Raw genomic sequence first — 15,760 nt, 5'->3', positions numbered from 1 at the left:
CAATATGGTTTGTTGGGTGGAGTCAGTTATGTTATTCATCCATCGAACCACTTTTCAAATGTTGTGAATCACTGCCTGGATCATAAGCTGGTGATGCGAATGTTACTAATGGATCTAATTTGAAACATTTCATCCACAAGTTGGTAAGAACAACAGTTTGCTCTATACCAAATTCACTGCACTGATGACAAAGCAGGCAATGCAACCCAATACCTCTGTGCCAGATGAAAAAATGACAAGATAAATGAAGATGTGTGAATATGGATAATATCTAATGTCAGGGAATTAGGAAAAAAAGAACATATTTTCAAAGCCCCATTTTCCTAAAGTGCATTTTAACACCCTGAAATCGTTTTTGTCCCACATTCGATATGCATGCTATTCACTATCAGAAAAGGTAAAAGGAAACCAATCAAACCAAAGAAGTTTGGAGCTTGACCTGCTGAACACACAATCGGGATATAGTCGATCGACCAACAGATGAACTGAGTAAACTGATGAACAGATGTGTACTTGAACAAACAGATGGTCAACAGAGTGGTTTATGCTTAGGGGATGGCTGGGTAAATTATAAACACTCATGTTTTTGTGGTCACTATTGGACTTGGGTTGGTGAGTTGACACCTAAAGAAGTACATTTTGTCCAGAGTATAAACTTAGACATTTAATAATGTTGATGAAAATGTAATGCCTCACTTCTAAAACCCAACTATCGAGCAGCATTTTATTGATGCCCGGACAAATCATCGACCGACTTTTGACCGTCCAGCTGTTTCTCCTGACCTCTATCTGTCCGTCTTCTTTATTTTCCTGTCCGTTCAGTCGGTGGAGAATATGTACCGAATGTGTGACAAAGACCTGTCGCATAAGATCACAGACAATGAGTCTGACTTTGCTCTGACATCAGCCGCGGCTTTATCCCTCCATCAGCCGGTGCAGACATACAGGTACACGCCGCTGGACTGTCCCATTGTCATTCAGATGTTGGGCTGGTGATTGAAGTGCTTATCTCCCCTAATCGGAGCGTGTAAAGGTATTACTGCAGAGCCAAAGCGTCGCCACACCAGCTTTGATATGGAAAATCACATCTGTGAGCTCCCAAACAACATTATCTACAGAGAGCTGAATACCACTTAAAACCTTTCCTGCAACCGCTCCATCTGTTGTCTTGGATTAGCTCCATGTTTATTGCCTTTTTTTTTTCCTCACATGCTCAAAGGCAGACAGGGCAGGGAGGGCGAAAGAAAGGGAGGCGAATAAAGAGCCGAACACACATCTTGTTAAAAGTAAGATTTGTAAGCTTATTATTTTGTTATCATGATCATTGTTATAACCTCTGTTATGGTTTGTTCAGTTTACAGTTTATTTTCAAGTTCATTTAAAGTCATTCCAGTCAAAGGTAAACATGATTGTAAATTGTTGTTTCCAACACTATTAAATGCTTTTGTTGTTTTACCGGACAACAATCGGTCACACTCTCTCGCACACACAGACACACACACACACACACACACACAAACACACAAAGGAAAGAGCAGGGAAAAAAAGCCTGTTGCTCACTTGGCTGCTCCTTCACCGACTCACTCACATGTACACACACTGACACCAGTACACACTTAGACAGACAGCACCTCATGCTAAAGCTCCTGCACACATCCATGAAGTAGCCAAAGTAACAGAAATGATCTCAGATTCTTCTCCCTGTCAAATACACACATTCAGATGCGCACACGCACACACACACACACACACACTCTTTCTTACTTACTCTCGTGTCTAAGTTCTTAAGTGCAACTTCTTGAAGAGTGATTGACCCTCTCGTACAGCTCTTCAAACCCTCCCCCTTCTCACCAGAACCCCAACCTCTCCCATCACCCTCCACCAAGAGCCATACATACACGTGGACTGGTTCACAAAGTGTCCACTGCGTTCCAAAGCTACGGGATCCCCGTTTGTTTACGTAGAAAGATGCTCACGTTAGGGCAAAAAGAGCCAACACATTCACTCTATGAAAGTGAAATAACGTGTGGTTTTGCTCTTTGGATGTCCTTTACTGGACTTGCTCATGACTTTAAAACGTAAATGACCCCGTCCTGGACCAGACATGTGTATCCTGTAAACTGATCGATCGATTTATATGGCACTCCCGTAAATCTAACAAGAAACAGACAAAAAATTATGCAAAATTATCAAAATTGGTAATACGGGCCAACAAATCCCGGGTTTTGGTCTGTAGTACATGTTCCTACTTCCACAAATGCTGAATCCTACAATTCCAATGATGCAACCTGATAACATCGACTCTTGGTCCATCTCTGCTTGGTATATGCTCAAATCTTTTTGGGAACATCATGGTCCTCATTTGTAACACAGGTTTCCTTTAAGAGTCCAAGACACAAGTCAAGCCTAATATAACCCCAGTGACGTCATTAGGGTTATTCTTATCAGAATAACATATATTTCCAGAATCTAAACCCTATCAAATTATCTAACTTTAAATCTGAACAATCCCTGATGGCACAGAGATTCACAGAGTGCAGCCCAGGTTTACGTATGGCTCAACCCACAAGTTTTCCAACTTTGAAACCCCCATCTTCCCCCTCAGGGTAACCAATTTTACACCAGAACAAAAATAATGCTAAAAAGAAAGAAAGAAGATAAAACCACAAAGAAAACTGATCTTCAAGTTTGTAAAAAAATGCATACATCACATTTCACCTCGGCAATTTTTTCAAGACATCGGAATTCCATTCTGTGTCCATTTTGACATTTACACAGGTACTTGAACGCGTCATGTGGCGCCGTGTGACCTGTTCGGTCAACGGTTGGCTCGCAGTCCATCATTGTAACCATCATCACCTTCATCATTGTTATCAGCTACAATGGTAAGCCATGCCCTACTAGAGTCCATCATTGGCAGGGTAACCATGGTGAATAAGGTGCTAGTTGCTATGGAAACACTACTCTTTAAGCAACCGAATGATGCAGTTGTTTGAATTTTGAATTGCCGGACCTTCCAACCAAAGCACTTGGTTTGTATGTATTACTAGTTGCTTTATTTGTGTTTAGATTTTTTTTTATATTTTGCATTTTCATATTTAAACAATGTACAGTATGTTGATGTATTTTCAGGCTGTTAGTACCATTTAAAATATTCTCACTCGCTCTCTAACACTCGCACATGGCACACTCCTCCATGTTTTTCTGTCCCAGGCACACGCACACAGACTTGTACAGTAACAGAAAACTGTTAACATGTGGCAACTGACGAATGAGTTTACAGTGATGAGCTTGGTAGAGCAGACTGCTACACCGACAAGGGACCAGTGGAGAGCGTCTTCATGGACCTGTGTGCTTCGATGCTCGTGTCAGTGACTGTTCTTATTCCTTCGTCCCTCCTCCCTGCTCCCCTTCCTCTAAATAGCCCACAGTCGGTTGAGAAGAGGACGTATTGCTGAGAGTATCCATGGCTGCTCTGTAGCCATCGTGTGCTTTAGTTAACTTCGGAGATGACGGAGGACAAACAAGTACTTCAAAGACAGTAAAGTAACACAGCAACTTATAACATCAATACATCCTTGCCGTTTCTGTGTCAATGGCACATCTAAGTTCACCCCCCCCCCCCCCCCCCCCCCCCCAAACGACGTTCATCGTTGAAATGCTCTTTATTTCCTCCAGATCCCGTCCAGTCCTGCTGCCTTATGGAGACGATGATGGTGAACACAGGATGACACAGCAGAGTGGAGATGGAAACTAAAACACTGTTGTCTGGAGTCCGGGGTGTGTTTGAACTATCACCTACTTTGAAGAGTTTGCTACTCAGAATCAACGCAGTTCATCTGCAGGTTATTTTTTTCCCCCCTCTGTGGACTGGGACAAGATCCCAGCATCAGCAAGATTAACAGTAACAATAACATCCAAAAAAAAAAAAAAAAAGAAGGCAATTTCAGTTCAATTCTGCTGAAATCTATTTGATACAATTCATTTGAGTTCAGTTTAAGTCTTGCTGCAGGAAACTATGGCAACTAGCCATAAGGAAGTGTTTTAGCCAATCAGATCCAGGGTAAAATCTTCGAATGTTTTTCAATTGGGTGGGCGGATTTGATACCTCGCCTTTCCTTCTTTTTATTAAGGGTTTCAGGCCGAACCCCTCCCCAGGTGTATAAATGCTTGCGTGGTGTGCATGATTCAACAAGCTCAACCTCTGGCCTGTTCAGACACACACACAGACACACTCAGACTCACACACACACAGACACACTCAGACTCACACACACACAGACACACTCAGACTCACTCACTCACTCACTCACTCGCTCGCTCGCACGCACGCACGCACGCACACAAACACACTCAGACACACACACACACACACACACACACACAAACACACCTAGACACACAGACACACACACACACACACACACACACACACACACACACACACACACACACACACACACACACACTCACAAACTCAGACACACACACACACTCTCACACACTCACAAACTCAGACACACACACACACACACACACACACACACACACACATGCAGTCTACCAAACCTTCATCTGTGTGCACAGACTGACTTTAATGAAACATACAGTTCAGTCTGTGTCACCAGGCGCCCGAAGGTCTTTCAACTCCACCAAAACCACACTCCATCAAACACACACACATACACACACACAATCACACTCTGACGCTTGAAAACTCTCCTTTCAGAGTCTTGCTCCTCTTGCTTTCTGCTTTTTTGTGATCTTCACTCTCCTCTCCCGAAGCCCCCCTTCCTCTCCCACCCGCTGAAACGGTGCAGCCTCCCAAGGCTAGCTGGCATGGTGACGCTGATGGGAATGGGATGGTCGTTGCTAGGAGATGAAGAGAACAGCCAGGAGTAGCATCGTCACGGTGAGGAGAAGGCGATCCCTGGATGGACTGCTTCCACTGACGCTCTTCTCCAGCTTGGGAACAAAGGGGTTAAATTCATCTGGACAGAGGGGAAACAACAAGGGAGAGTGATGTCTTAGTTTTAAATCATCACACCGGGACCTGAGAATTTCACTTCACTTTCTCTAACCTTGAAAGGAAAAAAAGATATTGAGATTTAAAAGATTTGTTTTCTGAGCTACTACTTATTGGGTCTGTAATCTTGTTACACAACTGTTTTCTAAAACGTGGTCAAACTGGTTCGAGTGAAACAGCCTGCCTGAAAAAAAAGGCAGCGATCAGCACAGACAGTCACGCTCCCACTGAGAATGTGGTTAGTCTGTTCCAGAGACAACACAACAGACTGCAGCTGTTATCAGAGCTCATTGTTCTAATAAAGTGACACATTCCCAGTCACACTCACACACTCTTCCGTACTCCGACATACACAAACACTGTATATACTGTAACCCCCCCCCCCCCCCCCCCCCAAGTCGAGCTGCATGAGCACCTGGCGGTGTCCTAAAATAGTTTTGGTACATTGATGTCTAGTCGATGTGAGAAAACACCAGACAGTTCGCTGCATGCCAACACTTATGAGACACGCGTGCGGCCAGACACACCCTCTGTAGTCACCTGATTAATGAGGCTGGAGACCAGACAGAGGCCCAATTTTCTGTCTGTACTGAAGTCAGTTGATGATTAGGATCTACTGGTCCAGGTGAAGTCAGGGTGTTCTCAGTGTTTCCACTCAGCACCCTGTACAGTACCAGAATATTTCAAGCTGCTCTGTGGGTCAGACAGCCGAGTAATGACTGGCTGACACCTGGTTTTGGAGATGGCCTCCTCCGGTATGCTCTGCTGGGTGATCTAATGAGGTCTATGCTGCGACGGAGCTTAGGTTAAATGCTTTGACCGCTCTGCAACCAGGCATGCGGCGGAGGGGTCAGGACACTGCGTTACTTTGGCACCGGCAGACAAGAGGAATGTGGTTTTGAAGATACAAACGGCCGACTGCGGAGAATCTCACGCAACTGGTTCATTACACGCCTACACGTAGCCGCCGTCGCTTGCTAAAGTGTGACAGATAAACATGTAATTATTAGTGTCAATTTTTGGCACAGTGTTTGTGCAGCGGGTGGGGGGACGGGGGGGCGGGCTGCGTACTTCTTGACCCTCTGACATGTTCAGATTTTTTTCTGCTCCAAATTTAGGAGCAGAAAAACAGGCTGCATCCACCTGATGATTAGGAAGCTCAGACACCCGGAGGCGTCAATGAACCTGAATGCCAAGTTGTTAAAAACAAGGAGATATCTAAGTCTCAGACTGATGTTCTGTTTATGAGAGTATCTCAGTCTGTGTCTGTGTGCAGTGTACTGTACTTCTTTTCAGTCTAAGGCGTTACACTACAGAAGAGTATTAGGGCAAGGTATAAAAAGTAAAAGTATTTATTTGGGGAATTATAAGAATTATTGAGAATAGTAAAGTCAACTTGAATAAAGTGACTGACAGCTGTGCTAGGTGCCAGTGTTCCATCTTTCTAAGCTTGCGTGGTTTCTCCTTCTGAAAACAAAAGGTTTTCAGCACAATCTCTTCAAAGAGACAACACTGATTACTACACTAAAGCAGAACACTAAAACTGATTCTGGAGAACAATTTCACCAACTCATCTACACAAGGCATGTTGAGGAGGCCTTCATATGCACTAACGTTAATAGTTGCATTCTTGAAAGTTTGACTTTCATCGTGAAATTTTCCAGTTTATTTTTCGAAATGCAAAACGTAAAAAATATATTCTCCTCTGATAATTTTTTTCTTATGCTGGCCTGAATACTCTTCTGTATTACACTGAATAAGGGGCAACTGCATCAAGATGTATAAACTGTGTTTTGTGCTCATGTATGTGGTGGACATGTAACATGATATGCGTGTGTGTTTTTGTCAGTTGCCATCAATTAAAGTGGTTTCTGTCTGAGTTGAAATATGATCGACATGTAGAATATCAAATATGGGAAATGAATTATCTTTTGTTATCAAATAAGCTATTTTATGTTACATAGTTATATAATTGGTGACCTTAAAATTAAAAAACCTCACTGTACCCAAGAACTCCTGTACTAAATACTTAAATACGGAAATAATTATCTGTAATTGTTGTTGACACTGTCAGTGAAGTGTTGATTCAAATAGGTGATAATCGTCCTTGAAGTAATCAAGTCATCATGTGGTTTTCCCGGATTAGAACGTCCTCATTGAAAGGTAATTCCAGTGGAGTAGCACTGTGCTTCTATGTAGCCACGCAGAGACACGACTTAAAATGAGAATGTTCAAAAGTCATACAACAGCTTATTTCATCAGACGCCCCCCTGACTGATTAACACCCATGTCTTTTAACAAAGGCCCAGAGCCACAGACAGTTAACAGAGGCCGAGACGTTCTCCTTTTAAAACCAGACAAACTGTATGGAGTTGCGCAAGCATTGGTTTCCAAACCAAGGACAAATAAATATCAGCTGTTTTTTAAATATCTGACCTGATTTGAGAAAAACATCAGCTGAGACACTTCAGTGTTTGTGTATAAATAATTTTAATTACAGCCTCTGGCAGTAAGAGAACAGAAGCATTCAAATTTGAAGATATAAATTATGAGATTAAGTTGATTCCATGATCCATTTTTTAACGTCATAATGCAAATCGTCTAATATTTATGAAAAATGGTGATCTACTGTTACATTCCCAATAAGCATGAGGGAGACAACTCATTTAGGAGAGATTTATCTATGAGCAATACTAAAAAAAAAATAGAATAGCAATTACCACTGACGGATATAAATCTTCCTTTAACCGCGATTTAACAGCCTCTATTAGCAGGTGGCATCAAATTAGCACATGCAAATCAGTCAAGTGTTTGATGCAAGGAATCTGATTCATATGATTCACAGGCCTTTATATGGCTTTTTTTCAATTGATTGAATAAAAAAAACCCAGCTGTTTCCACAATTGTTATAAAAACAGAGGTGACGGAGTTCTTTTCAACTTGTGTGTGTGCGTTTTCCACCACTGACGTCCAAACTGATGTCGCTGGCAAAGTACACCAAACACACTATCGCTTAAAGGAGTGGTAATTGCCACAATAAGGCCCATTAAAGGAAAAAGCTTCGGATTACCCCACTAATGGCCCGGCCTGATCGTCAGATGCGGTAACCTGAGCCAACGGGGCTGGTAAATGAATATCCTCCCACCGAAAGCCATCAGTAATCACATGGCTGCGTGGGGAGCTGCTCGCACCATTCCATGTTGTAAATGAGATCTAAATGAAATCTAATACTAGAGGCCGTATTCAGGAGGGAACCACTGTTGAGCCGTAGACGCTGATTGAAAGGGGCAGCGCCCAGGAAATAAACTGTGAGGAGTGATATAGGGGGTGGAGGGGTGTTTTACAATGTGACTCTGCAAAATTCAGCTCAGTTCAACATGTCCAGACGTGGTGATCAGGCCGATTTGATCCGAGCTGGTTGTGCGAATGTGCTGATGTGAATTTTGAACAACAGTAATTAAAACTATGATGCGATGAGTCTAATCGGCGTTCGAGAGGACTGAGGGAGGGCAGGGGGAATAGGAAACTGTACTGCTTCTTTGTTTTCAGTTCATTTCCCAGCTCCCTGCTGATTTCCTCACTTCCTCTCGCACCACTTGCGTTATCCAATTAATTTAATTGGCAGCACGGCACTACAGGTGAAAATGACCCACAGGAGCTGCGGTGATTTGTGCTCGGCTATTGTGTCAGCCATTCACTAAATATTAACAGAATTTCCTTCTACTCTTAGCCTCATCTGTTCAAGTAAATTAAAAACAACTGTTCTTCAGTGGAAATTATCTTCGCTCTTCTCGTATGTGCCTTGTAATTAGTTGAGTGCTGCATGTGATTTTATGTGTGTCTTTCATGTTCCAGTAATGAGCATCCTTTGCATTTACTAAGCGTTTACATGTATCTGCTGAAAAGGAAGGATAGAGTAAGTGGTGAGTGTACGTGGTGAGAATATGTATGACTCAGTGATATAGTGGCAAACAAAAGTACTGTTAAAAAAACAGGAACAAGCAAACGCAATCTAAATTTGAAATACAATTATTTATTCTATTCTTATTATTCTTTTTTAACTATAGTTTGCATCGCTGTGATGGCAGAATGCATTGCATAAAATCACAAAGTTGATATCATTTAAAAAAAAAAAAAAAGGGATGTAAAAGAGGCCAAAACTCAATTTCACACATCAAAAGGTGAATACACTGAGTTTTGGTGGCTTTCCCCTCCACTGCGTTCCTACTTGCGCTCTGGGAGGAAAAAAATGGAGGATGGGAATTAAAGGGTGGGAGAATGAGGAGGGCATGGAGAAAGGAGACCAGATGAAAGAACGATGGAGGGAAGGAAAGAAAAAAGTAAAAGGAGAGGTATCTCAACATACTCATACGACCTGCGGCCATTCACTACAGCCAGCGATGAGTTTTCTTATGACAGTTATGAGAACAGACTGATTTATTACACATGCACACATAGTCACGTGTGCACGTGCACACATATTAACGACAACACAGTGGCATTTTTTTACAGGCTACCTTGGATAAGATTGTGAAAACTAAACAGGATGCTGATTGATACCCATGTGACTGATTGCACAATGGCAGTGGCAGTTAGCAAGGCCAGGCAAGCTATACATGTACATGTTGCTATTGTGCTGCTGCGCTGCGTTGCCATAACACTGAAAAGAGACACCACAGAGATGATCCTGAAGTCTGTAAATTATTATTATTTACAACTTATTGCTCAGATTCTCCCATAAATCGCGGCCAAATTTATTACAGTTTCCGGCCAAACAGATTGATTCGCATGATTGCACACGTTGAGTTATCCTGACAGCAGCGACATAACGACAAACAACGAGTACTTAAGAAATCCAAACAAGCCTTTCCTTTCCTGAATTAATTCATATATATTTTTAATAAATACAAGAATATTGTCATAAACATAACTGTTCTCAGTTGAGGTGATTTGTTGCGTTGGGTTCCGCCTGTCAGGCTAGATTCAGGATGCCCTGACTATATGATTGGAGAAGAGAGTTGGACAGTCGAGGAGAGTGCTTAGGATATGGATAAGCATTTGGTTGAGGATGCAAATATAGTATTTACTTTTTAAGGTCTCCATATATGAAAGAAACATATTTTTGTAGGATTAAGCCATTACTTACCAAGAAATTATACCTTATAATGAATTAATTAATAATAGCAGGTGCCATTTACTAATTTGCTGACCTTAAATTTGAAAGATTCCATATTCCTCCGGCATTTGGTGACATTAACTTTCATTAATATGAACATGAGGCGCTGCTGCTTATTACCAAATATGTATTAATCCATGGCTGTTTATCGTTTGCTTTCAAATTAAACAATAAGGAGCATTTGTGACCAGTGGGCTTTTGCCAAAGACAGGGAAGGGAAGTTGGAAAATTGTCTTGTGGGATTTGTGGATATTGAGAAAACAAAAAAACATCCTTTAATTTCAATAGGGTTAGAATCATGATTTTCACACTTTGAGACTGAGTCTGTCTTTGTTTGTGTGACTCCAGACAGGCCGGATAGATTCACGCTTACTCACCTTCATGTGTGTTTGAAGTTTAAGTGAGTGTGTGTGTGTGTGACTCACCAATATCATCGATTTTTAGGCCTGGTCTAAGTGTGTAGTCTGGTTCTGTGGGTTCTGGATCATCATCCACATCAGAGGCTGATAGAGAGAGAGAGAGAGAGAGAGAGAGAGAGAGTGAGTAGAAACTGAGTGAGACAGAAAAGGAGGGAGGAGGAGAGGGAGGGAGCAAGAGGCTAAACCACTGCTGCAACCCAAAGGATTTTAATTACATCCAACTTGACATCTTGAGAGAAATGTGCCAAAGAGCGGCAAGGCAATAGTGTAAGGGTTCCAAAAACAAAAGAGAAAAATCCCCCCCAGAGCGACCGTCTGACAAGGCATAACATCACCAGCAGCCCAGAGAGAGAGAGAGAGAGAGAGAGAGAGAGAGAGAGAGGAGAGGGAGATCAAACTGAACAGAGGCGAGTGTGTGAAAAAGGATAGAGAGCATTGGAGTGGGGGGGTGAAAGAGGGAGGAGAGGTTAACACTATGGGGCTGTGGAAGTTAAAAGGACAGGATAGGGCCAGGGATCAAAGACTCTGTGTGCATGTGTGTGTGTGTGTGTGTGTGTGTGTGTGTGTGTGTGTGTGTGTGTATTGTGTGTGTGAGTGAGTGTGAAAGAGGGTCAAGAGATTGAAGGATGGCAGGAGGGCGAGTGAGAGGTTAACACTACATATACATAGCCACCCACTGACCGCACACAGAATAAATGGATTCTGACAGGGAGAGAGGGAGCGATGGAGGAGAGGAGAGGAGAGGAAAGGAGAGGAGGGATAAGGGTATTTTCAAAACTGGAGCTTCTCCTCTCTGCTGCTGTAGAAGGAAGAAGAGAAAAGGAGCGACACAGTAAAGGGGAAGAAACAGGGGAGCAAGGAAGGTTCTGTTCTGTCAGTGAAAGTGCTGCAGGGAAATCTCAGCAGGAGTATTATTAGCTCTGCATCTTTTAGACTGTACTTAGATTGTTTATGCATCTGTATGCAGCTGGTGTGTGAATGTGTGTGTGTGTGTGTTTGAGTGGGGTTTGTAGGAACCAGATGGGCAGAGCAATGGGTAGAACGACAAACACGTGTGCGCGCACACACACACACACACACAAAGTGAGAGACGTACCCGTGGAGCAGCAGACGTACACCCGTAGTCTCAGACAGCTGCGGCCGTGGTGATGGGTGGGCGTGGCTGTGAAACAAAATGCACAACGGATCAACGACACGCGGACCTGTATTCATTCCCGCGTGACTTGTTGTAACCGTTGTAAACTTTGGCTGCAATTCACCGAACGCTGTGGACAGTTTTAAAGCCCAGAATGTGGCTGATAAAACTGCGAGAGGAAGGGGTTAAAAAAATGTCCACATGACACTCGTGTGTCCGTCCCCGGGGGACACCGGACACTACGACACAGATGTTGCAGAGTGAACAGTTTGTACAGGGGTGTGATCGTCCTGAGCAGCTGTTGAACACGCAACTCGGTCACGTATACTCCACACTTCCTCGAGAGCAACTGGAATGTTCAGCAGCAGGCAATCTATTTATTCAAACACTGAATCTGACCTTACATCACATACCGCATACATTATAGCCAGATGGATTGTTGATCTTTGAGATGATGCTGGTATCGATGTCAGGGAGTTTTTTTTTGTTTTTTTTTACATAAACAGATAATACAAACAATTTGGATCCCTTTTTTGTTTTTGCGATAAAGATAAATAATGAGCAGGGTATTTTACAGTTGAAATATCATTTTTTTCATCAGCCAGAATATACACCATTATGTTTGCAATGTGCTAATAAAAAACAGTATTGGAGTCATATCAGTCAAGCTCTAATATATTAGATTTTTTAGCTTGAGGAGCATATTTAATTGGGTGTATGAACATAACTGATAAAATGAGTTTTTTTAAGGCCAGTAGAGAACAAAACAAGCACCACAGTTAGTACTGAGCTCTGTGCAGCTTTCTGATTTTGGTGCAGCAGAACTAAACGGCTTACTAGCGACATCGTCCATCAAGAAAATGTAGGTTAAATGAGTATAGCACCCATTATACAGCCATTTGGTTTAGGCAGATATTTGTCTTTGGCCCTGAAATATTTGTTTATTAAGTCGTTTTATGACAATCTAAAAGTTCATTATTTATACAGTGTCACTCTGGCACGTTGTGAGTTAATTTGATTAGCAATCAACAAAATGGATGAGCCTGTCTGACTGCAGGGTGATATGATTCGATGTGAAGCATCAATTTGTTACCCAGAAATCACCTGAGGACAAACTTTGGCTAAATCCATTTAACATAAACAACCAAAAACATGTTTAATATACAGAAGATCATGCTTCTAGTCTCAATAATATCTTCCTTATAGAAAAGAATAATGAATCATCCATTTCCAGGGGACATAAGAGTGCATAATATATACACAAAGTTTAAATATGTATTGACATGATGTTAGTTACTGGTTTGATTCCACTCACAGATGTAATAGTACTCCTGTCCAACGTGGAACTCGTAGCCCAGCGAGAAGGCGCTGTAGCGCTGGAACTTCTCCGAAAACTTGATGGGGGCATGGGGGGCATGAGGCCGGTTACATTCCCACCGCTTGAAGCCCAGCTGGGGGTCGCAGTTCCTGTAGCCACGGTAACTGACCATGTAGAGGACGTACTGCTCGCCGGTGCCAACCATGCGCTGGCTGTCGTTATAATGAGGGCAGTAGATGTCCAGGTAGTCGTTGACGTTCACCTGCATTGTGTAGCCCTCCCTGCGCAGACTGGAAACACACAAACATGGCTGGAATTAATATAATTACAAAGTAGACTGATATTCATTTAAAAAAAAAAAAAATCTTATTTCATGTTGACAGGAATATTATTGCATTTTCCCACATTTTTAAAATCCAAAGCATTATTTTTATACTGTATTTAAAAGTACTGTCGTCCAAAATTCCAAAGATGTTGTTAGTACTGCACACTTATTATACACAATGACTTCTCCAATAGCTCACACACACACACACACACACACACACACACACACACACACGTTTTGGCATTTACACAACAATCACTGTAAAGCCTCAACGTTGTGTTTCAGATGCTTTCTGCTTGAATGTGCACCGAGGGTCAAACTGATCTTTGTTTGAGAGATATCAAGTTATTAATTACACACACACATAGCAGGTGATATGTGTGTGTGTGTGTGTGTGTGTGTGTGTGTGTGTGTATGTGTGTGTGTGTGTGTGTGTGTGTGTGTGTGTGTGTGTGTGTGTGTGTGTGTGTGTGTGCGTTTGTGGCTGCAGGGCTGCTGCATGCAGAGAATGCGGAGCTGACTCTTCAGTACGGGCTCAGGGCCCCAGGGCCACAGCTCCTGCTCCTGGTATCAGTGTAGCATTGTCCCCTAACCCCAGTGCTCGTACATCAACCTGAGCGTAACGTTGCACTCACGTCAGCCATCAACGTCCTGGCCACGTTCCTCCCCCGCCAAAGCTCATATATCAGTGTCAGCCCTAAAAAAGACCCAGCTTGACAGGAAGATAAGGTCTGATTCTGTGTCTGAGGTGTGTATTTGTGTGTGTGTGTGTGTGTGTGTGTTTGTATGTGTGTGTAGTTTGTGTGACAAAGTGAAATAGATTCTTTCCTGACACCCAAAAGCCCTCTCTTTCTCCCCATCACAGACACGGGCCCCTATCTGTGTGACAGAGACAGGTTGCAGTTGTAAATCATACACACGTCAATGAGCACGTGCACGCTAGGCGCGCACACACACGCACGCACGCGCACACACACACGCACGCACGCACGCACGCACACACACACACACACACACACGCACACACACACACACACACACACACACACACACACACGTTTTAGTGGTGACACCATAAAATCACAAGGGGGCAGCAATGTGTCACCCTAAGCCTGATGCTTCCTCTTTCCCTCTTTGCCAGTTCTAGGTCATGTCTCCAGGGAGATTATTATTCAATTATTAAATGAAGATCGAAACACTGTTCACATCCGTCTCCCTCTCTCCATTATTTCTCACCACTCTCTTCAAATCATTACTGAATTTGTCTTTTTCTTCCCCCCTGATCTCCATTTCTTCCTCTTCCCTTTTTTCTTTCAGAGCAACATGAACGCAAGATTAATTGTTTAACATCCTTTACTCTCGTTCGCCTCTCCTCTCCATTCCTCTCCTCTCATTACATCATTTACTTGCCTGCAGAGGAGATTTACTTCTTTTGGAATTTTTGGTAGAAAACAATTGTAAAATGCTTCAAGGGAACTACATTTATGGTGAATGCGAGAGAGAGAGAGAGAGAGAGAGAGAGAGAGAGAGAGAGAGAGAGAACCCAAGTGAGGGATGAGTTTGGTTCCACCGGGGAGGCGTGAATGCAAATTGAGTAAAAGAGCAGTGAGAGCCAAAACGGAGCAGACAGGAAAAAAAAGAGGCAGTTGGGGAGTTTTACGCCACCTAAGAAAAGCACAATCTCCAAGATGAAGGGATAAAAGAAAGAGAGAAAAATGAGGGGGAGGGCAACTCGGAGCATCTTGAGTAATCTGAAAGCAAATCACTTCTCAAAGGTAAAAGCTGGCTTTAGGATTCCCGCTGTGTAAGTGTCTTATTTGTATGTGTATGTGTGCACGTACACCTGCTGTGGGGGTTTTTTTGACTGTGAACAAGCATTTGTGTGTGCAACATAAAAGCCTGTCACCTTCTCTGCCAGCCTTTTATATTTGACAGCATGAGATATTTAAGGGGCGTGTCTCTGACACAGAAATTCAAACATACAAACAAAAACAAAAAAAGGATGATTACCCCTCAATTTGAAATGATTAAAATCCACAATCATGAAAAAGTGGCACCAGAATTCTTGACTGTTGAAAATAAATATGACCACACCAACAAACTTGAGTTAAAGGAATGTGGATAATCGGAAAAACACGCAATGGCAGAGTGAGTTAAACTACTATTTAAAATCATACCTCTCATTCATGTGTGTCAATGATTTTGTAATTTGGGAGAGGTTGCATCAAACTTAATGCTCCTTAGGTGCCTCTGTGGCTTACCAACAGCTTTGCATTAATGTGCAGAGGTTTGCACGGGTGGTAGAAACAAAAATGAATCTGTGTTTGAGACAAGCCGACAAGTCCAGCACTGGGCTGA

At 42.6% G+C, this 15,760-nt stretch overlaps 1 protein-coding gene and 1 long non-coding RNA gene across 3 annotated transcripts in view; one reads left to right on the top strand and one right to left on the bottom strand.

Annotated features, from left to right (window-relative positions):
• The first annotated feature begins 1,098 nt into the window (after window positions 1-1,098).
• On the top strand, window positions 1,099-3,614 carry LOC118313606. The gene is made up of 3 exons (XR_004794490.2): window positions 1,099-1,286; window positions 2,779-2,885; window positions 3,425-3,614. It is a non-coding gene; the product is annotated as an uncharacterized LOC118313606 (long non-coding RNA).
• A 962-nt stretch (window positions 3,615-4,576) lies between these two features.
• efna3b (ephrin-A3b) overlaps window positions 4,577-15,760 on the bottom strand; it is a 52,504-nt gene continuing 41,320 nt past the window's right edge. For both annotated transcript variants that reach the window (XM_035639154.1, XM_035639163.1), the window contains exons 3-6: window positions 13,072-13,364; window positions 11,718-11,783; window positions 10,628-10,705; window positions 4,577-4,991 (exon numbers count right to left, since the gene is read on the bottom strand). In XM_035639154.1, coding sequence (XP_035495047.1) covers window positions 4,873-4,991; window positions 10,628-10,705; window positions 11,718-11,783; window positions 13,072-13,364 — 556 coding nt within the window. In that variant the 3' untranslated portion in view covers window positions 4,577-4,872. The remainder of the gene's footprint in view (window positions 4,992-10,627; window positions 10,706-11,717; window positions 11,784-13,071; window positions 13,365-15,760) is intronic.

The sequence above is a fragment of the Scophthalmus maximus genome, chromosome 1 (genome assembly GCF_022379125.1).
Source record: "Scophthalmus maximus strain ysfricsl-2021 chromosome 1, ASM2237912v1, whole genome shotgun sequence".
Classification (NCBI taxonomy): Eukaryota; Metazoa; Chordata; class Actinopteri; order Pleuronectiformes; family Scophthalmidae; genus Scophthalmus; species Scophthalmus maximus.
The sequence above is the reverse complement of the archived record's forward strand: the minus strand, read 5'-3'. Positions and strand labels throughout refer to the sequence as shown.